The sequence below is a fragment of the Mercenaria mercenaria genome, chromosome 10 (genome assembly GCF_021730395.1).
Source record: "Mercenaria mercenaria strain notata chromosome 10, MADL_Memer_1, whole genome shotgun sequence".
In the NCBI taxonomy this organism is placed as follows: domain Eukaryota; kingdom Metazoa; phylum Mollusca; class Bivalvia; order Venerida; family Veneridae; genus Mercenaria; species Mercenaria mercenaria.
In genome coordinates this window covers 18207490-18231914 of record NC_069370.1, presented here as the reverse complement: position 1 = coordinate 18231914, position 24425 = coordinate 18207490, and the positions used below count along the sequence as shown (strand labels likewise).

Sequence of the window (24425 nt, the reverse complement as noted above, 5' to 3'; positions counted from 1 at the left end):
ACAAAACAAATTAATTGCTTATATTTTGATATATTTTGTTTGATTGATACTGTCGAATTAGCAATTTCTTAAAAGATATCTGTCATAATTTATTACAAAACAAAACGCAGCAAACCTAGGCCAAAATTGTTGTTTCAGTCACGATAAAAAAAAACTCGCTACCTTGTAAAGTATATATTGCCTACAGTGAAGAGAAATTATATTAACCTCGTTGATGAATATTAATATCCCCGGCCTGACATAAAAAAATGTTTAATTAAAATTTTTATTCACCTACACGGTCTAGTTGTTACAACCGTAGAGAAAAACAAATGGTAATTACTTTGCCTTATTAATAAGCTATAAAAGAATACATTTTGTCTTGAATAGCCATTTCCCAATGTATTGGGATACTTGAAATTTCTTTGCGTATATTTACAATTTACATAACATTAAAATGGAATTAAGTTTTTATTTTTCATGTCTGTGTATTTTTGTTTCTGTTATATATGGACAACCAGCAGATGTTTTACCAGCGAAATGTGCAGGCATCCAGTGTTCACCCCCGAATTGTGCAGACACCTATATTCCAGAAGGGGAATGCTGTCCTACTTGTCCTGGACCAGGTAAATATATTTTGCTTATATGAATTCATACAACCACTAACATAAATAAAAAGTACACATTTTAAAAAATGAAATCTATCTCATTGCTATAAATTGATGCAGCCTGTAAATTTTTAATACCTAGATATTTTATTTTTCTGAATGGAAAAGACTGTAATATCATAACACGTATTATTTGGATATGATTTATTATCATTTTCTCCATACGACTTCTCCTACATCAATGAAATGTTGGACCTTGAAGACACATCGGTATGCCTTATTTATCTTTGAAGTGTATGCGGTCACGTAAAACGGATTAAAATACGATTGAAAAAGGATTCTCCATCATCATGTATCTCTGGTCAGTTTCGAGATGTAACAAAAAACTATGACGTCATCAAAATTGCTATTTACATCAACACTGAGAAATGAAAGAAATCTTTTCTTTTTTTTTTGTATTGATTAATTGATTGTTCCACTTGAAATTTAAATACTGTTGAAATATTGAAAATTCTTTTAATTCCATGTTATATAACATTTGATGCCACGTTAAAGGAGTTGTATGATCCATAGTTGTCAAAACTTTGATTTTTATCTTCCTGCGTAAGAAGACAAATGTGTTTATGGAGCTCATTACCTTCTAAATGTGAGGCATTGACCTCATAAACACATAAATAATGAGATAAAATATTTTAATACATCTTATACCAAAAGGGAGATCCGCTTAAAAGAGCCCAAACTCATTGACTTAAGTCCATGTTGATAGTTTTGATAGCAGGTTCGTGTTGAATTACGGTCATTTAATCTTATGAATAATACGTTTGTTCTGATGGAAATGTCCTTTAACCATCTAAGTGACATTTTAACTTAATTAATGTGATGAAACCTTCACTTTGTTTCTTCTATAGTATCAATATCTTTGTTGTATCTTTTTTTATCATAGAATGTCTTTCTTTCCCATGGTAATGTGTCTGTCGGGTTTGCTTAACATTAAACTTATTGATTTATGCGTGATTTTCGGTCAAGGCTAAAGTTTTTATGTATCATAGGCTGGCGAACCTTTTGCTTTCACATTTGTAAGCTTTGACAGATGAAAATAAAATCTAAAAAATACTGTAGAAGTGTAAAATGCATCCATAAATATCAGTGCTAATTGACCAAAGTATATGGAAAACGAGGTTTTCAGTACATACATTTTACTGTTGATAACAATGATTCCTCTATAATAAGTTAATTCATCATCATACTTTCACACGATTATCATTAAACGTTAAACCATATGAAGTAATTACTCCAAAACAGCTTAGTCATTTCATTTTTAAGTCACTACAGTTGTTAGTATTACAATTAAGTACATAAATCGGAGAAAAATGATTGATTTTGTGGTAAAATGGATGGATGGGGTATAGTATACTGTTGTTAAGAAAATGCCTACTATATGCTAAAGTATTTGTGCATATGAACATATATCTACAAAACCTTTTTTTCTCATCTGGAGACATTATTTTCGGTGTTTATAATTATTTTTAAGATTTCTTAAGAACATGGCGCCAATTTCACGAAAAAAATAATAACTTACATTAGTCTGTTATTTAAATTGTTATTTAAATGTTGATGATTCTTTCCTATAACGATCTTTTTATAACGATTTATATAACGACTTTAAATATTCGCTTATTTCTATACTTCGTTTTCTGCACAGTTCAGATTATTGTGTTTTGATCTATGATATTGTCATATTTTGTTCTGATATAGATCAAAAAGTCAACATTAAGACGCATAAAGGGCCAAAACGGGCATTTGAAATAACAGACTTAGCTTAGCAAAGTTTATTTGTGAAATTGGGGCCTGTATTTTCAAGTTTGGTCATCATTTTTATGACGTGATTTTAGGTTTCAGTTGCAGTCGCAAAAAAGACACAAGTACTTTTGTTTTGTCTTGGACTAAAGTGTTATCATCCATGTGGATGTTAAAGTCGCCAAAATTCTTGAAAAAGCTGCACTAAACCAAATCAATAAGCATATTGAAGCTAACAATCTCCTCCCAGCTTACCAAAGTGCCTATAGAAAATATCATGGAGTTGAAACGGCAATGGTGAAAATGTATAATGATCTTTTGGAAACCATAGATGAAAATAAAATAACAATCGTGGTCATGATCGACTTGAGTGCAGCGTTCGATACCATCGATATCCCGATACTGATTCAAATCCTTCAAGATGACTTTGGTATACATAGCACTCCCTTGAAATGGATAGAATCTTATCTCACGAACAGAACAATGAAAGTTTTAGTCGAACAGGCAGCATCTGACACGGAGCCACTGAGGTTTGGTGTCCCGCAGGGTTCTTGTGCCGGACCTGTGATCTTTACCCTGCATATATCGGCTCTCAACCGAGTGGTGCCGAAATATCCAGCTGATCTCTATGAATACGCGGACGATCACAAGATTGCGTTAAAAATTCAAGCGGGAAATTCTCAAAATGAGACAACTCTTCTTCAACAACTCGACAGTTGTCTCAATGAAATCATAAACTGGATGACAACATTTAAACTGAAAATGAATCAGTCTAAAACTGAAGTAATTATGCATGGAACCAGACAACAGTTAGCAAAATTGAACATCACATGTGTAAACGTTGGTGGGTGTGACGTAAAATGCGTCGATCATGTCAGAGACCTTGGTGTAACTATGACCAATACACTCAACTTTGACCATCACATTCAGAAAAAATGTCAGATAGCTCATGTGCAGTTACGAAACCTTAGGGCTATACGGAATCATCTCACACAAAAGTCAACTGAATCATTAGTGCATGGATTGGTTCATTCTCACATTGACTTCTGCAACAGTTTATTTACAGAAATTCCAGCCTACCAAATCAATAAACTACAGCGAGTCCAAAATCATGCCGCTACAGTAGTCAAGAATGCTTCCTATGAACAACCAAGTGCGGAACTTCTGAAAGAACTACACTGGCTTCCAGTTAAGGCTAGAGTCATGTTCAAAGTCTTAGTAATAGTCTTCCGTGTCATCAATGGTACAGCTCCAGTTTGTACCTACTCGACAACGATACAGACTTCGCTCACAAAGTGACACTAATATTAACATCCCTAGACGGCGAACAAAATTAGCAGAAAGATCTATGGCAGTCGTCGGTCCCAAATGGTGGAACGATCTACCTAGCTATCTGAAAAACATTTAGTCTGAAGCCAGCTTTAGATCAAAACTGAAAACACATTTATTTAGGCAGTTTCATGAACAATGAGTGTAGTCTTGTTAAAATACAAAATATCAGAAATGGTGTAAAATAGTATTTATACATGTCCAAATCTCTAAATCTAAGTTCTAGAATCCTGTTCATATTTTGTATGTATATATCTTAAATGTGTGTTATGTAATTGTAAAGCGCAATAGAATATTTTATAATTTTTGCGCTATATAAATGCCATGTATTTGTATATTTGTATTTGTATTTATGTGATGTGTATTTCTCAATTATTAATGAGCGGAAATACCCTATCGATTTTAACGTTGTGGCTTCAAGCATTGATCAGAACATGAATAAGCACCATCAACATTTCGAATATGACAATGGATATTATATAGATATAGTACCAGAGATCAAACAATGAAATAATAATCATACCTTGCATTTATCTATACACCTATATGACACAAGGTAAAAGGGGAAATGAAGTAACTGTATGGTTAAAAACTTAGTGGTAAGTCGCTCCATTGTAATGTACATTTTTATAGTAAATACTGAAGAGCTCTTTCTGCTTTCTTTTTTGGGTACAAATGACAGTATATCTAAATTTCAGTTTAAATAGCGGATCTGAATTTATTTTATTTGACTTAAAACATCTCCTGATGTCATTTAATATGCATGTTTTCGACATGTTTTTATTTTTCTATTGAGATAAGTTCTTCCTGCAATAATCCACGTATAATTGAGGATGTATAATTGATCAATGACTTGTTAGGTCGGACTATCTGCAAGAGCGACAACATAGATATTAAGTAAGAAGTTTTAAAAAATCTTAAACAACATGCTTCTAAATGATCAAATCAAGACTTTAATATTACAGGTTTTCCAGTAGTTTCCGGACCCGAGTAGTTTTCCGGACCTTTTACATTTCGTGCTGTATAGACTTTACGCCGTCGTAAAGCATCTGGGTAACAAAATCATATCATCTAGACCTTTGTTGCCTTTACATAGAAGCGAAAACCTAGCATTACCGAACTTATTTATTATTTGAATTTCCCGGTTGTTTTTACTTACTTCGGTGTAATGTTACAAACATTGCGATAGTAATAAAATAAAAGAATGAAAGTCAGAAAAAATCCACCTATTCACTATACTACGGCATTAAATTATCGAGTAAAAATAGGAACCAAAATAGACCGGGATTTACCTACGATACCATCTATCAATCAAATGTTTAGCGGCAGTGTCCATGCCAGAGTGGTCAGGGCGTTAGACTACCATTTGAGACCGGTCTTGTTCTTTTTTTTCAAACGTAATTAAACGTAACTGTAAGGAGCGTATTATAAATCTAGTATTTGTTAAATTCTTGAAATATACTTTTCAAATCGTCATCACGCCTTAGAATTATGTTTCAATTTTGAATATATATAATGAAATCGGAAATGTTTGTTTTTACAGAAAGGTTACAACTGTTACAATGAAAGGTCCGGAAAACTACTCGGAATAACTGAGATATTAATGGAATTAATTGCCTCGTTTGTGGCCTCATCTACATTTGTGTATTGAACGCAAGTGTAATACGAATTCTGCATGGTGTTAACGAAGAACCTAGCTTTTTTCTGTGAAAATTTTATGTTTCTACTATGTTTTGTTTAAAAGTTACTGGCAAAAAATAGCGATTTCGGTCCGGAAACTACTGGGAAACCAGTATACTCGGTCTTAACTGTTATAAATAAGCAATCAACTTACTTTCATAATTTAAAATTTTAGGTACTATCTCTTCATTATATTCCTACCTTGATTGAAAAGAATACCATATTTTGTTTTAAAGTGAGATTATCTTTTAAAATAATGTGATTAAATAGAATATTATATTTTTTCTTAAAGGAAGATCATGTATGTATCTTGGAAGAAGGTATAGGGACGAAGAAAGCTTTAAACAAGAGTGTAATACATGTACGTGTAATGATGGAAATGTTGGATGTACAAAGAAGAAATGCCGTAAGTATAAATATAAACACATTGCTAACGATTCATTTTGATGATCAATCTATTATTTTTAGGTTATTCGAGTACTTTCTAATTAGGTGCTCGTTTCACAAAATATTCATAACACCAGTTCAGACAACATTTAGGAAAACATAAGTTTTAACCGACGTAATTATACAAAACTTACGGATGTTCTAAATAGTTGCTTAATAATCGTTACATAAAACTTTATATAGAAACCTATTAATTTTGATTTTTTAATGAATTATAACATATTATGAGCATGAAATCTTTTCAGATGATATGAATTTATTCATTTCAATTCATTTTAAAACAAAGTGTGATGTAAATTTTCATCATACCATTTGAGTAGCAATCTAGGACATGACTGAAATGAAGATTTGTATGATTTATGGTGAATCTGTATCATTTGTAAGATTGATAATATATAAAGAAATATACAAACTGTCAAATTTTCCTGCTTCGCTATCTATGTTCATTACAGCAAAGCAAAGTGTTCGCTATCATTATGACGTATAGTTTCCACTTTAGAGTGAAATGTACTAAACAAAATTCTTAACCCTTACCCTGCTAAATTTCTTAAAATGACCGTTCCATCATTCAATTTGGGCAATACCATTTATTATTCGATTGGGTGTTCAATGAAAATTCACTGGCTGAATAGCGGACAGTGCAGGCCATGATCAGGCTGATCTTTGTCTGCGCTGGTCGCAAAGCCATAATCACTTGCTTAACGTTAAAGAATGATACTGTTTTCAAAGAACCTTAAATTATACATCAAACAAATCAATATACTGCATTTTCTAAATTGAACGAATCTGAATTAGGGGGTCAGCTTTAAGATATTTATGAAATGATCCATAACAGACAGTAACCTCACTAAATATATATCCTAACGAAGTTTTGTTGCGCTGTTCAAGTTTAACAATTACTATTGGTTAAAAGCTTTTTATACGCCCGTTTGAAAAACGGGACGTATTATGGGAACGCCCCTGGCGGGCGGGCGGGCGGCGTCCACAGACCTTATCCGGAGCATATCTTCTACATGCATGAAGGGATTTTGATGAAACTTGGCACAGTTGTTCACCATCATGAGACGGAGTGTCATGCGCAAGAACCAGGTCCCTAGGTCTAAGGTCAAGGTCACACTTGGAGGTCAAAGGTCAAATTCAAGAATGACTTTGTCCGGAGCATATCTTCTTCATGCATAGAGGGATTTTGATGAAAGTTGGCACAATTGTTCATCATCATGAGAAGGAGTGTCATGCGCAAGAACCAGGTCCCTAGGTCTAAGGTCAAGGTCACACTTAGAGGTCAAAGGATACAAGAATGAAAACTTTGTCCGGAGCATGTCTTCTTCATGCATAGAGGGATTTTGATATAACTTGGCACAAATGTTCACCACCATGAGGCGGAGTGTCATGCGCAAGAACCAGGTCTCTAGGTCTAAGGTCAAGGTCACACTTAGAGGTCAAAGGATACAAGAATGAAAACCTTGTCCGGAGCATTTCTTCTTCATGCATAGAGGGATTTTGATATAACTTGGCACAAATGTTCACCACCACAAGACGTAGTGTCATGCGCAAGAACCAGGTCCCTAGGTCTAAGGTCAAGGTCACACTTAGAGGCCAAAGGTCAGATACAAGAATGACTTTGTCCGAAGCATTTCTTCTTCATGCATGGAGGGATTTTGATGTAACTTGACACAATTATACACCATCATGAGACGAAGTGTCATGCGCAGTTCCCTTCTTTAGAATTACTTCCCTTTGTTGTTACTATAAATAGCTTATATTGTAACTTTTTCATTACTAGTCGTAGGGAAAAATCGAGACCACTTTTCTGTAGTACAACATGCATGCTACATCCAATTTTGAGGTGTATTTTGACCAGTCTCTACCTGGTAAAGATTTTTGTGTGGACTTACAATTTTTTTTTTGATATTTTTTTTTTTTTTTTTTTTTTTTTTTTTTTAAGATTAACTTCCCTTAGTTGTTACTATAAATAACTTATATTGTAACTTTTTTATAATTGACCGTAGGGAAAAACCAAGACCACTTTTCTGTGGTACAACATAGATGTTACTTTCCAATTTTAGGTGTATTTTAAGGTATCTCTACCTGGTAAGGAGTTTTTTTGTGGACTTAGAAAAACAAAACACTTAGTTATTACTAAACAACCACAAAATTAAAATTCCATTTGCAAATACAGGTGCTAGAGTAAAGAAATTTGCTGTGACGGGCGTATATTGTGACATTCTTGCACTCTTGTTGTAAATGTGTCTCACTTTCAAAACATAAACGTTTGATTGAGACTGAACGTGACCAATCAAAAAATATTGTAGCTGGGAGTAAACGAGGTAGATGCCCACCCCCAAAACGCATTGGTATATGTGTGGATTTGTGTGCCAATGACAAAAGCTGTCCACGCAGACAAAAATGTTGCAGTAATGGTTGCGGCCATACCTGTCAAAGGCCGATAAAAGAAGGTTTGTTCATATTTCGTTGATTGATTTAAAGAAACGAAAATATATATGGTTGGTTAAAAAGTGACCATTTTAGAAAATGTAACACACCTTTAAAAGGGTGACTATATTCACTGTTATCAAATTCAGACTTCATTTTATTAGATATGTGTTATTCACTCCATATTCAGATCGAAATGCTTTTCAGTTATATATCATCTCTATCAGTCGTCAGACAGGTCATTTTGAATCCCGACAGAGCAATTAAATTTGAATTATGTATCGTGTTAGTCGCCTGATGCTTTTGACGTAAAATACACTTATAAGCGCCAGTCACGGAACAAGTATATCACTATCTCTGACTTGACACCTTGGATATGGTGTCTGCTTTTTGACAGTTTCTGTTATATTCAGACGCCAAAACCTAGAATCCTCTGTTTATATGCTACTCAGTTTAGTTCTGCATATTGTTTCTCTCGTTTAGAGCTATACCATTGTTTCAAATGGGGACCATACGCCGCTTTTCATGGCTTGACACGCTATTGAAATATTGAAGGCTCCATGTGACCCACCTTATTTACACATCTGCGGATGTCTCTAAATTGTGTCTTAGTACTTTTTCTTTTCAGTTAAGTTACGAAGCTGTTCTTTTTCAAAGTTATCCCCCCTGCCCCCCTCCCCCGCTCCTAGTTTCTTAAAATCTATTGGCAACATTTATCATCATTATTTTGACATATATTTTTTCTCATACTTCTTATCATTTAAATTTCTCCACTGCACTCTATGCACTTTACAAATTGCGTATCTGTTAAACAAGTTCAAATGAATCAACACCAGAAAAATATATATGCTTAAAGGAAGTTTTATGTCATATAATTTTACATATTGAGTTTATTTTTTCTAATTCATTCAATTGTTGACTTCACAGGAACAATATTATACTGTTTTAAACACAAAATATGTCTAAATAACTAAATTAAAAGATGATGTTTACCTTTTAAAGCGACTAACCCACACATTTTAGGCAAAAATAATTTCTCTAAAAATCCATAAGAAGTGAGTACTCTAAAGGGACTAGTGGTACAAACTTATTGATATCAGATTTTTGCAAGATATTCTTATAAATTACCAGAAATATTGTGCAGAAGATAGTAAACCGTTGCAACGATTTTGAAATTATGCAGAAAATTTATATTCTTCTTACATTTGTACAAATGTTTAACTTTTATTTTCACCCATTTTATCATTTTCAGTATCATATATACATTCACTGCCAAACTTGGTAGAAATATTTATCCTAAACATTGAGAGAGTAGCTTTAAGCCATATAAGACAAAGTAGAGGAAGGTAAAAAAGTTGTAGCATGTCTTGAAGTTCGGGTGAACGACAAAAACAAAACAAAAATATTCAGTTATTTAAAACAAATAACGTTATGACTGCTTAAAATATTAAATGAAATGATACATTTCATAAAATATGTTTTAATTCAAGGAAAATAATAGAGGTAGTACGTAGATAGATTTAAACTATTTCGCAGTCCGAAAATTTTTATTCAAGACAAACGAGCCAGCTCTAATGCAAAATGTTTGTTAGGTGATTGAAAGACCTAAGCATGGCAACTATTTGATCAAAATTCCCTAAACTATTATAATCTTATTGTTAAGCAGACAGTTTGAAAGTTTAAAATACTTTTAATTTAATTATGGTCAAATTATAAATAAACATTGTTAACATGACTGATTTATCGGCTAATGTTTTCGCCATGTTTGGTTCCCACTTTTGGTTATATTTATGTCTGTTATATAAATTGCGTATCGCAGATCCGTAGCAAGTGGCTAAATTTGACCGAGGTACATGAGAAAAAGTATTGCTAGTGGATTCTGATGTTTTGGCAGCGATGTGGGTAAGGTTTGGAAGGGGTTTTACCCTGCTACAAATGGGGATTCGGGCGCCTTGCCCCCCCCCCCCCCCCCGCTCCCCCAAAAAATAGAATAGGTCATAAAATGCATATTGGTGAGATTTTGAATAACATTTATGTTTCTAAGAATTCAACCGAGGCTACACAGGCTGAAAACTCGTCCGAGACATAAAGACAGAGAATCTTGCCGAGGCATTTGCGATTGCCTTAAAAGTCTCTGTGGCTATGAACTAAGTTTATGTATTCAAAACTTTGTTTTATAGGAAAGCAATGCACGTACAAAGGTGTTACGTACCAAGATGGCGAAAGCTTTAAAGATGAATGTAACGACTGTAACTGTGAAAATGGAGTCACTGGATGTACAAAAAAGGCGTGCCGTAAGTATCTTCACCTATCATCGTCAAGAAAATTAACAATGCAATTAAGATATAACAAACTTTCTTTCAGATCACACAGTTACACTAAATGAAGATCTTGCAACCGAATATAATGAGAATGTTGGTAGGGATCATAGACCGACGGTGTTTAGATTCTGTTGCAGTATTATCAAAAGTTTACATTTGTACCAACAAACACATTCCTCTTTATGATACTATCCACTATGATACTATGTTTATGCAACTATCATGAATTACCGTGCTGAAGTGAAATAAGAATCATAACAACTTGACTGGTTCTAGATGAAAGCATTAAAATGAAACGATAATTAACCTCCTGTTTCCATTTTAGCATCTACATCGATACAGTTATTATTATTATTTTCATTTTATTCTGTTTAAAGCTACTCGTCCATATGTAACGTAGCACGTTGTCTGTGTACCTGAAGCTTGTCTTGAACACAACACATTAGCACAGTTCTAACATTTTTATTTACTACGAAGAGCAAAGCACATACTTATAAATGTTCAGTCTAATTTCATGAATATAATCAATGTTCAGTAAGTCTTTTAAAACAGTTCTGTTTACTGATCTATTTAACAACATTTCTTAATTATAAATATATTTCAAACTAGCTCTTAACAAAGCTTATTAAGTGTCAGCTCATGAGAGCGGGAACAAGTCACTTAGCCCGCCACTTAGGCAGCCTCTCTCTCGATCACAGAGTATATTGAGTTTATAAAGGGTTATACAGGAAAACACAGCAGACACATTATTTCACTTCCTGTCCACCTGGTAATTAAACTTGGATATTAACGGATGTTTTATACCCCGAAGCTACTGCAAAGTTGGCAAGTTTCGTCTGACTTTTGAAATGTACATTTAAAATCTTAATTATCCGAAAGAAATACCAAATAGAAAATTAATAAGGTATTACATTACACATAGTTCATGTGAAATTTTCCACCAAGTTTGGCAAATGATACTGAAAAATGATAAAGTGGGTGAAAATAAAAGTAAACTATTTGTAAAAATGCAAGAAGAATGTAAATTTTCTGCATTATTTCAAAAGCGTTGCAACGTTTAACTACACCTTCTGCACAATATTTTGGTGATGTATGGGAATATCATGCAAAAAGCTATGTAAATACGTTTGCACCACTAGTCACTTTCAGAGTACTCTCTTTTTATGGATTTTTGTGAAAATATTTTGTTTTTGTTTTTTTGCCTAAAATGTGTGAGTTAGTCCTTTTAAAAGGAAACGATAATTAACCTCCTGTTTTCATTTTTGTATGTACACCGACATTTTTATGTTATTTCTTCTCAATGTATACCGTATAATACTTTCAAAAATGCATGTATGTTTTTAATAGGCATGTGTGCAAAGACTGCCCACCTCAAATTAGAAATTAGTTACATCGGATATACAGGAGATATATATAGTATCATGCATTTTTTATTCTTTAGATTTTTGGTAAGATTCTACTTTGATTCAATGATCATAGACATTTGCAACATTTTGTGATTTATTTGGACTCTTACATGGCGATTACATTTTACTTTGAGCTCGTTACTATAAGTTCATGTCATTGTACATAATTCATATGGATACTTAGAATTATTGCCCATGGATTTAGCATGTTACCTTAATTAACATTTAGCATGCTAGATAAATTGTCGTCTGCTGGAAATGTCGTCTGCTAAAATTGTAAAGTTCATTCAATTTGCTCCAAAATTGGAAGAAATATTGTCAGAGTAGCCGATCGGCGTCTGATCTGGTTCCAAGCTGTTTGCAAAGGCTGTTAAATTCGCCTGCAGCAGGCTAAGGGTTAAATAACACAAGTTACTCGTCAAGTAATTATTGAAAGGAGAGGTAATTCATTCTAACTTATAAAGCAGGATTACGCGAAGCGAGACTAACATACTTTGGGATATTTGCCTGCTTTTTAAGTCTGAGAACATTAATAAAAGTGTACACAATGACTATATTTTAAGCCGGCAAACCAGGTAGTTGTCCAAAGCCTGTTGGAGGCGGTATTTGCGTTGAGATGTGTTCCTCTGACTACAGTTGTCCTGGAGGCGAAAAGTGTTGCAGCAATGGGTGTGGTCAAACTTGTATGAAACCAATAAGTGGTGGTGAGCAACTGTAACATACATGCTGTTAACGTTTTCCTCCATATTTTGAAGAAAAAAATCAAACAACACCAAATCATAGAAAGATATATTTGTTTTTCATAAGAATTAAACTGTTACAGCATAATTATAAAATAAATATTAGAAAAGTAGAAACTCCACAGGTCACTCAACACGATAAAACGAAAATTTGCAGGTTCATCTTACTCTTCAAAACGTTTGTCAATTTACTAGTACATGCATTGCCTTCCGGAAAACACTGAAAAAAACCCCCAAAGAGACCACACTATCAGATAGTTCAACGCCGAAGAATTATTAGATCTATATCTTCGTTTACCGCATTTGAAATAAATTCCATGTTCAATAGGTTTAACGTAGTTTTCAGCAATTGTTTATTTTCATTTCTTAAAAATTGCACTCACTTTTAAAGGAGGACAACTTTTTGAGAATACTTTAACTATCCAGTGAGTCATATGGGTCAGTACGATAATACATGTATACATGTATAATATTGGTAAAGATGTTGGCCATTTGCCAAATAATTTGTTGTTTGGAGATATACTCCTAAGGTCTTTATGAATAGCCTAGTAAGAAAGCAAGCAAAATAATCATAAAATTTAAAATAAAATTTGTCAATAAAGCTATGAATTATGTTTATTTAGTTTTATAACGGCTTCATGCCTCGAAAAAAAAAATATTTGGAAAAATGAATTTAAACATTAGCTTTTGTTTCCCCTTAAGATGAAATATTTTTCATCGAATTTAAGATACATTTTATGAACAGGATAATTTCTGAATTGTATAGTCTGTGAAACCAGAATATTACGGGTGTATATTTCTTATAGGTAGAACATAAAATTTTCAAAGATAGAAAGCGGATAAATAACGTCTAGAAATAGATTGATAAGTCCTTCAAATAACCAAAAATGTTCTCACAAATATGAAACTTATTAAAGTTGCGTTTATATCAATCACTAAAGATTTAAAATGAATTTAAAGCTGTCACCACAAAGAGAGACAACCCCTGCCTTAGGCAAGTACTTCCAAGCAGATATATTTATTAGTTTACTTCCCTTGCAATCGCACAATTGAGTGGAAAATGAAAAGGGGTTTAGACACAATATCATAAATCTTTTAACACCGAAGATAATAAGATTATATTCATTTTTGTTTAATTAACCCTTCAAGAGCTGCTTCGAATGTTTTATCAGCTTATCTTTGGTAATAAATTAAGTTTTAACAACACCATAATAAATAAAATATGACTTACTATTTATAGCAAAGATAATACAGGTTTGCGTGTACCAAAATGTGGCATTTATAAACAGATGTTGTAATACAAGATAAGTAGGATTAGTAAAGGTGAAATTATATTGATCTGCATTTCTTATGCCCATATTGCTTAATAATTCATGTCAGTCAAAAATTTTTAAGAAAACTTCATAACAATACGTTGCATTAAACCCTTACCGTGCTAACTTTCTATAATGATCTTGTCCAGCTTTTAATTTAGGACAGTACAATTAACTGTTAATAGGTGTGAATTCCTAAGATATACTGACTGAATAACGAACAGTGCAGATCTAGATCAGACTGCATGGATGTGCAGACTTATCATGATCTGTCCAGCATGATAAGGCTTAATAGATTGTCAATGTCATTTTCTTTTGTGTCTCGTTCCTAAAGGAAGACAATGTGTGCACAAAGGTTCATTCTATCAAGATGGTGAAAGTTTTAAAGATGAATGTAACACGTGTACTTGTACTGATGGAAAGGCTGCATGTACATTAATGGCATGCCGTAAGTATGCGTCTTCTATCTGTTATATAACTTAAAAACTACATACATTCAGAAACATATTTTTCTAATGACATTGTTAAAAAAACTATTTTCCAGAGAAATATGACTTTTTATTTTGAAAAGGGTATATCATGTATATAGTATGCCGACTGAAAAATCATAAAGGCAAATAATTATATTAGGATTACTATAACATTTTTTGACCTTTAACGTTTTATACTGCCTGAGTGGACTTTGCTATGTCAGGACCACACGAGGCGCCTAGTCAACCTTATACAAATTACCATTTTAGTCGATTTTCGGTTATTTCGAACTAAAATTCCCAATCCCTTGGAATTTGAGAAAGCGCCTTTCAACTGTATTTTAGAAAAAATTCTAGCATAAAACTGCTGTTATTGTCATTTTTCGGGGATGTTCTAACAGGAGAGAAAACGTGTGTTAACAGAGAGATCAACCTTTTTATATATGCGCGTTACGTACCAAAGCGTAAGCGTATTACGGCCCCAAAACATATAATTTAAAAGGGAATGACGTCAACGTAAAAGAAAACAACGTAGACTTTACCGGGCATTTCATGAAAATGTAATGACATTGAGGGACTGTATATTCATTTTTCTGGTTTTTACGCGTTTAATGCTAGAATAGCGTTTGCGCATGTTCTGTTGTTGTTTAAACATCTTCAGAATCCCTAACTTGTCCGGGTACTAACATATCCCTCGGTATTCTGCAGAAGTTATAACACAGAAAAAACATGCGTTATCCCTACAATGATAATTCATGTCACGTACACTTTTGTTTAAAGCTGGGAAACCGGGTACATGCCCGATACCTATCGATGCAGGTGGTGTCGGTGGCGGTATCTGCATGGATAGCTGCTCCACCGACTACAATTGTCCTAGCAATGAGAAGTGTTGCAGCAGTGGATGTGGCAAAACGTGTATGCAACCAGCAGATGGTGAGTTTCTGCAAATTAATTGTATTTCAGGGTATGGCAGAGACACCGGTTGAAGTTATTAAATTATGTGTAATTTAAAATTGTTGTACTCAGTCAAACTGAGTTTGCTATATTGTTGCTAGTTCCAGTGTGTGGCAGTCCCTTGTATTCTAATTTTCCAACACGTAAGAAGCTTTATTGACATAGATGTATATCATCAAAACACAGAAATATTTGGAAAACAAACAATATCTTTACCAACAATTTACATGTCTATTACATGTTCTACAATGCTGTCCTGAAGGACTGCATACTTAAAATATTCTCAAAAAGTTACCTCCTTTAAAAATAAACGTCATTTGTAAAGAAATAAAAGTAAACAATAGCTATGTAATAATAAAATAATAACGATAGTATCTCCCTTATTTAGGGAAATCGGCTGATTAGTTGCATGATAACGGAAAGATACTCGTGAGTCAGTAATTGGACATGTATGTCAGCTAATACGCAAGTTAGATTCATATTGAAAATCGCGCTCGATGTCCTGAAGGACTGGATAGTATTACTTAAAATATTCTTTAAAAGTTTCCTCCTTTTACAAATAAACGTCATTTGTAAAGAAATAAAACTAAACAATAGCTGAAAACTACATTCCACCTATGATGTGAAATTCCAGCACCGGGACATTGTTTCAAATGCATCAAAATGAAGATTTGTAACAGTTCTATGCATTTTAGTGAGTTTAAAAGGCGCTGAACTGTCCGAAAGTATGGCCCCTTTTGGCAGCCTTTTTCCAGAATTCAATGTATATATCAGTAAACTGACACTTGATTTGTAGATTGAGATACATATTTTATTTGCTGTTTAATTTTCATATATAAAAACCCCTTCTTTCTCTCAAAATATGCGGCTAAGCTTGAAAGTAATATTTCGGACAAATATGAAGTACTTTAAACTAGTCGTTTTAGACAGTATCTACCGCAGTAGCTCAAACAATTTAGGGAAATTATAGTTGCAAAATAATGGAAGGAAACACGTGAGTCAGTAATCGGACATGCATGTCTAGCTTATACGCAAGCAAGTTTCGATTACCAAACAACAACTAAACCTGACTGAAAATTTTAAAGATTTTCATGAGTTTTATCTAAAATATTGAAAACGCCCTATACATTTATTGATAGTTTCGATACTTTTTCATATAACGCTATTTTGAATGTTTACCTGGAGCAAATAAGCTCTTGGTATTTGCACTTTCTGTTTCTAAGCACAATGTCCCCGTTTTAATTTGAGTCAATATTTACAATATTTTGAATAAAATTAAATACCTAACATATTTACAGCAAGTGTTTGTATCGTATACGATTGATTGCTACTGTCTCATAATCAATATTTTAACTATGAAGTATTGCTTTAGATTAACAAAATGAACTTTATCAAACATTTGTATCACGATACTTTCCTCTTTATGGATTCTTCAGTTTACCTAATGCGGGTTTTACATGTAAACTAAAACTGACATTACCTTATCATCAATAAATGTCTGGTTGAATAATGCTGTAATTTCGTATTTGGAAACACAACGTGAACACAATTCTACTTGAAAGGCTCATAATGCCTTTGTTCATAATGTGGCTTCCGCATTTTTGTTATAAACCTTAAATATGCACACTTCTTTAATCATATTGTTAACATAGATTTTTCTCAGATATTTGCCAAAAGTTTGAATATTGATAAAAATAGTCGAAAATATAATTTAATCCATTGTTTATAATTACTTCCTTTTATGGTTCTAACCATATTCGTTCATGTGTAAAAATGGAAGTAGTGATTTTCTGACCGTATAATTATGTATATCGTCTCTTTGGTTGACTGCTTTATCTGTTTTAACATAAAATTGAAAGAGTTATGGAACTTTAATCAGTGAAAACTTATAACATAATTATGCTCTACATGATTGTGTTTCAAGCTGGCAGACCAGGACAATGCCCAAAGCCTATCGAATTAGGTGGTGGTGTTTGTGTGGACACCTGTACTGATGACTACAATTGTTCTGTCGGAGAAAAGTGCTGCGGCAATGGGTATTGCAAAAATTGTATGATTGCTATAGATAGTGGTAAGTTAGTGTATACATTGAATACACCTTTAATAAATACTTTGGTTGCATCTTTCTCGAAATGAACCTTTGAGGTAAATTAATCTAAGGTAATTGATTCTTACGAAAACTAATTTTCCGATGCTGAAGAAAGACTGGACGAATCCAATTTCTGTAGAGGAAGACTGACAAGGACAACCATTCAATATTCGCTTAAAATGGCTCTGTTCCGACGTACTGCATTTCTCGTTATGTTTTTATGTTAAAAAGGCGACAGAACGAATCAAATGAGCCGACGAAAAGATCAATCAATAAAATATTCTAGCGTTTTTTAAAAACGAAACTAATCAAAACAGACAACATACATTCGTGAAATGCACACAAAATATGTTAGACAAAACAAACAAATATTGGAGCACTCTTAACATTTACATGAAGAGTTTATTAGTAAACATTACATTGTTTTTATTTCTTCCATGAAGGAGGACAATGTGTGCATAAAGGAAAAACATATCAAGATGGTGAAACCTTTATGGATGAATGTAATACGTGTAACTGTAACAATGGAGTAGCTGGATGTACACGAATGGCATGCCGTAAGTTAGTTATAAGTCAAAGGAGAAACTTAAATTGACGATAATATAACAAAACTAAAAAAAATCTACCTTTCGTTTGATTTAAAACACAAGACAATCTTTTAAAACCATTATGTATTGTATTCCTGTATTAATTAAATAAAAATGCTACAAATATCACTTTACCCTAGTGTAAAATGTCTTTATTGCAATTGAAATATTAACCTAGCACCATTCTCTATCTTGTCAAATTCTACTGATATAATTTTAAGGGTTGTTTTCAAAACCTTTACTTGTTCCTCGTTTAAAGAATACTACATGCATCAGATATGCATGGCGTTATAACAAAGGACAGAGTATCAATAACAGTGATTGTTTTGATTTGCTTATAACGTTTGTGATTTAAGCTGGCAGACCAGGAACTTGCCCAGTACCTATGGTTGATAGCGGTGGTATTTGCGTTGATACATGTGACTCTGACTACAATTGTCCGGCTGGTGAAAAGTGCTGTAGCAATGGATGTGGCCGAACTTGTATGAAACCAGCATATGATGGTGAGTTATTCAATATAAATATTTCCAAGCCTTGATCATAAAGTAATTCAAAAAGTGTTTGATCTTAACATTTAAATTAGTTTAAGATTTTTGAGTTAGAACAGCTCCTGTTTGTTTGGACAATTAGATGAAACCTATAACTTCACCAGAACTAAAAATATGAAAAATTGAAAATAGATGTCGAAGAAACATTTATTTTAAAATTCAACTTCTAAAGAAGTGGTAGTTACTTTTAGCATAATGATATTAGACCTTGAGCTGACAATAACCCCCATCCGCCCCTCTAGGGATATTTCTACGCTTTGATTTTCTTAAAGCATATGAGCTATCATTCCAGAAATTCTGCCATCTGGCAGTCGGGTTCTTTTTACGTTACAGCCTACTTTATACGTTACCATTAATTATTTCTAGAAAATACTGACTGGCACTACAGTTAGCGATAAATGGTTTACTAGCTACACAATATGTCAATATATAAAGACAGAATATACAGATTTACATTTTGCAGGTAGAATTGACACTTATAGGCATGTGGTTTACGTTATCAAGTGTACGTTACCAAAATTGTAACGAAAATATAAAATATAACTATGTGATTTTATATTTTATTTGAAGTGTCTATGTCAAAAAAGAGGTTGCGGTTATAACTGATGAGAGCTTGACATAATTATATCAGTTGTAAGATATTTCTAATAATTACGAAAAATAAGCGGTAATGTATAGTAAAAAAGATGAAATAATATAATATTGACAAAATGCGTTTCAAATTTATAACTGTTTTTTTTAAAAAGTCGAAAAAAATTTGGGATATTGTAAAATATTTTGTTTAAACAGAAATAAACAGGTAACATGTACAAATTCCATAAATGTGTACTATATATTTTAAAACATGTAAATATATTACAAAATATAAATCTATGTAACGAAAATTACTTATTACATAAATCATATATAGTTTCCTTCAAATTGAATTTACAATCAAGATTAACAAAAATCATTTTTCATGTGAAATGAAACTGATTTCATTGGGTGGAAAACGAAATAAATAAATAAATGAATAAATTACAAATGTGTGAAATGATTTGCAGAGAGTGAGTGCTCAAACTTGCTCAATATATATGGCACCTTCGAATTATTCAATCAATGATAATATTACAGTCCAGCATATGATAAAAGCGTCAGTAGATGCAAGTAATGCAGTTTGCTAGAAATATATTATAGTGACATGTGACTCGGCTGTTGCTAAGAAGGCATATTCTTTGGTTCTGCAGTCTAGAGATGGACTTGGTAGAATGGGTGTGTTTCACACTATCTGCTCTATACTTGGGCTTGTAGGAAAATTAATGAAGGTCAGTGGTCTTAAAGAACTTGTAATAGAATCAGGAATTTGTTCCAGTGGATCATTTGATAAAGTATTACCAGGTAAACGCTACAACCATACCCTAAATGTACACAGGAAGCTCTTGAGCGTTTGCTTCTATGCAAGTTTGAAGAGACAAAACCCCACAAAGAAAGCATTTTAGAAGAAACTAATATTACAGAAACGGACTGAAAGTCCATGCAAAGGTGTTTGAAATAATAACTCTCCTGACATTAAAGAATATTTCAATAGACATGGGTAGTTCAAATCAGAAATAAGAAAGGGTGAAAGTGGCATAAACTGTTCAATTTTGGTTAATGTATGTAGACATAATTCACTTGATGCTGTTGCTCATCTAAGCAACACAGATTCATGCTTTTGTTTTACATACAGCACTTGTAAAAACTGTGCTCTTTGTTCTTCGCATTTGATCGCAATAATGATGCCCAGTTGCCCACTACCTCCTCGTTTACCTGTTGACATTGATGAATATTGATCCAGATGCAGAAGAGCTACTCGGAAGTAATGATTTTAGTGTACCTAGGTCTTCTGTACCAGCATTGAGAAATGCTGTAGATATCACTACAGAGCAGAAAATTAACAGACATGCAAAGTCTGAGGTTGGCATACTTGGTTTCAGTAGAAACTTTGCTGCATATTTCCACTGGTGCATGACACGTCATTACAGAACCAGTATGCTGAAGCAACACTTCAGAATGCAGAAATACACAGAGAAGACATGTCCGAACACAAAGAAGACTATAACCTACTCAAACACGCAGTAGTGAAGAAGAAGTTAACGGGGTTATGATGGCATAAAATCCTTCACGTACCCATTCCAGGCTGAAAAAACAAACAAAGATGAAAATTACTGTGTGTTGTCTGGTATTCCTGTGAAATCAGAGGTCACTCATGACCTTAAAGCAACTGAAATAGATGAAAAGACAACGGATGGATTACCAAACGAAGATTGTCTGAAAAATCAGTTCCTTTTCAAGACCCTATTAAGAGAAGAATACTGAAAATATTTGCCACTGCTGAAGTTAAAATACTCAAAACAAAATACTACAGATAAGAGCAGAACGTAACGTGTATGGACAGTTGGTACTTTTGGCTGTTCAGCATAACATAGATCTAGAACTGACACTTTCTTTTCCTCTAGGACCTATCCCCTGGCCGTTATAGCCACTGCGACTGGAATGCCAATGAAAACAGACAAGTCAAAACTACTTCACTATGTAAAGGCTGCAGCCATCAAAAAAAGACGACATTGTTTTGTTGATTGACAGTAAAGCCCTGCTGCAAAGCTTAGTAATAACCATCACTGCAACATTCCAAGACATAGCCGAAGTCCATGTGACTGAAAAGCATTAATGTCAAATAGTGAAAACAAAACACAGTTGATCAATCTAATTTTCGAACAATGAAAATGTGATTCCAGTGCACCAAAGATGAAGAAGAAGACAACTGTATTTTGTCAATGGTGGAAAGGGTTATTTACTCACAAGTGAAGATGGGAACAAAGTTCAAGCTCGACCTTATATACCACTGTTTCTATACAAAGGAAGAAGCAGACTAAAGTATAATATTCATTGCATGGATATCATTACTACTAGCACTACACGAATGGCGAAAATCCAAGTTAGATTCCCAGATACAGACGCGTTTGTGTTACTGGTGGTATTTTCAAAAATACGAAATACTGTTTTCTGTTGTTCTTTTTTTTACACTGGAACAGGCAATAAGAGACACCATGTAAATGCTCACATCATCTTTATAAGCAAAGGAGAAAGAATCTGCTCAATTTTTCCTGCAATACAATGTCTGACTGGTTGAAACAACCAGTTCTTTTGTTTGCACAGCGAAAGTAACACCGCTCAAATTAGTAGAGAAAAAACAGGTGTATGTTGCAACATTAGCAGAAGTAGTTTACATCGCTGATCAGATGACCTCTTAACGGCATCGAAAATATTGTCTGTGCAAATTCTATGGACTGAAGAATACAATAACATCAACAAACTTATATTATGGCAGATTTCTTGCAAAGTATCAAGTACGTGCTGGCAATGTCCCGAGCAAATTTAAAGGCATGGGCATGAGTCTATTTCCACTTTGCCAATTGTCACTTAAAATGCACATAACACGTGTGAAATATCAATTTACCCAATTATACCAAAAGTAGATGAAAGTGGATAGAAATTTGGATCAGAAAATCTATTTGAATATGACTGGCGTTCCGATAATATAGTGCTTCAAGAACTAGCTGAAATTATTTGTGACACATCAGCAACATGTGACTCTAATGACTCTGATGATGACTATGAAGAAGTAGAGATGACCAATATAATTGACACCATATATGAAACAGACAGTGATTATGATGACGTAGGTGACTGAACCACGCAACTTAATTGTTTCTCAATTTAGATTTGTGTGAATTTACTTGGTTAAACAGATAAGCGGTTGTATGCGTGTATTTTTCAGTCACTAAAATAAACATTCAGTAACGTATCGTAACGTAGGTTACAATGTCAGTGCTGTGCTGTATGCATTTTTATATCAAACTAGTTCGAATTTCATAAGATACTCGCATTTTTTAAGTTTGAACATCATTATAAGGATTGCATAAACAATCTGTTGACTGAGAAATGAAAATATTATATCGTGAATTTTAGTAACGTATATAATGGTAATGTACTTGTTCTTAAAACGGCTGAACGATGAATACTTAAATACTTATGTAATGTGTATCTGAAAATACTATAATTAAGACATATCTGATATTTTCTGACAATTAAACCTATTGAATAAACTGATATGAGATTTTTTTAAAAAATATGGTAACGTAAATTACAAAATGAACTGATCGATTGAGAGAACAAAACTAAACGGAAACATTGACAACAGCATATTCTGCATATTATTAAACCCACTTTCTAATGATTTTGTTTGTTCCTACCATATAGATCACCACATTCCAGTTTTATCATTTATTAAATAATTGTTAAAGTACGTAAATAACAGGCTGTAACTCATAGAAAACCCGCTTGCCAGATGGCAGAATTCAGAAATATGATCTAAATACGAGGGGCTTCAAAACTAATGGGGTCTACAAAAATCCCTAGAGTGGGGAGGGTTTCACCTTCCAGCTCTAGCCCTATATATCGTTCTTATCTTATATGACAATAACACATAATTTATTTTCAATTAAATACAACCTACTAAAACATACATTATATTTAGAAATTGAAAATTTAATTGAATTAGACTCAGTTGCTACAAACATTAACATACATTAAATTATACATACAATTCATTTTGACACGAATATTACATTTGATAAGGACATTATGGCGACATCACTCTGCATAAAACTTGATCTTTCCTAGGTATAATACAAGGAACTGTTTACTTTTAATCTTAGTTTGATTTATACATGTTCAGGCTTTTTACACATTTTTACAAATGTATATCCACATAGCTCTGTTTTAAGATATAATATTTCCCCTTTATAAAACTTCTATTACGGAGTCTTAAGAGATGGTTTACACATTTGTTTATCCTAATTGTATGGTTTTTGTAAACTTTGTAGTTACGTTAATGTGAAACTACATGAATGGAACAAAATACCAATTTCGTGACAGAACGATATTCCTGTACTTTCGTTTAGATGACTTTTTCTCAACATAATGATATTTCGATACCTTTTGTTACATGATGTTATTTATTTTGTTTTGTAGCCCTGCCGAAACGACAGGTCGAAATTTTTAAGGAAGTCCATTTGATATGCACTTAAAGTTTCGATCTCTGTTCACATATGCTGCATTTCTCGTTATGTTTGTTTGTGAAAGAGGCGAAAAGATAAAGCAATACAAAATTTTGGCGTTATTTTAGATACAAATATAAGACGAAACTGGGAAAAAATAAACATGAAATGCACACAAAATATGTAGTTAAAACAAACAAATATAGGAGCACTCTAAACATTTACATGAAGAGTTTATTAGTAAACATTACATTGTTTTTATTTCTTCCATGAAGGAGGACAGTGTGTGCATAAAGGAAAAACATATCAAGATGGTGAAACCTTTATGGATGAATGTAATACGTGTAACTGTAACAGTGGTAAAGCTGGATGTACACGAATGGCATGCCGTAAGTTAGTTAAAAGTCAAACGAAAAACTAAAATTAAAGAAAATGCAACAAACCTCAATTGCGACGAATATTTCAAGTTAATTAGAACCTTTTTCCCTTTCTTGGAAAAGAAAACTGTACTATCATCATGCAAGAAGATGTGGTCGCCTCCCAAGTACGGCTGAAGTCCAAGATCCCCGGGTTGAGCGACCTGCACCTTTACCACTAGACAACCGCTCCCATCATTTAAATTTTTAAAGTAGAATCCCCTCTC

General features: G+C 33.3%; 1 protein-coding gene across 5 annotated transcripts in view; it reads left to right on the top strand.

Annotated features, from left to right (window-relative positions):
• Positions 1-375: 375 nt before the first annotated feature.
• LOC123560965 (kielin/chordin-like protein) overlaps positions 376-24425 on the top strand; it is a 71842-nt gene continuing 47792 nt past the window's right edge. For 2 of the 5 annotated variants that reach the window (XM_053552364.1, XM_053552361.1), the window contains exons 1-11: positions 376-605; positions 5686-5799; positions 8153-8296; positions 10454-10567; positions 12564-12704; positions 14388-14501; positions 15304-15456; positions 17402-17548; positions 18010-18123; positions 18510-18656; positions 24058-24171. In XM_053552364.1, the coding sequence (XP_053408339.1) occupies positions 437-605; positions 5686-5799; positions 8153-8296; positions 10454-10567; positions 12564-12704; positions 14388-14501; positions 15304-15456; positions 17402-17548; positions 18010-18123; positions 18510-18656; positions 24058-24171 (1471 nt within the window). In that variant the 5' untranslated portion in view covers positions 376-436. The remainder of the gene's footprint in view (positions 606-5685; positions 5800-8152; positions 8297-10453; positions 10568-12563; positions 12705-14387; positions 14502-15303; positions 15457-17401; positions 17549-18009; positions 18124-18509; positions 18657-24057; positions 24172-24425) is intronic. The other 3 variants (XM_053552363.1, XM_053552362.1, XM_053552365.1) reach the window with 3 other exon arrangements.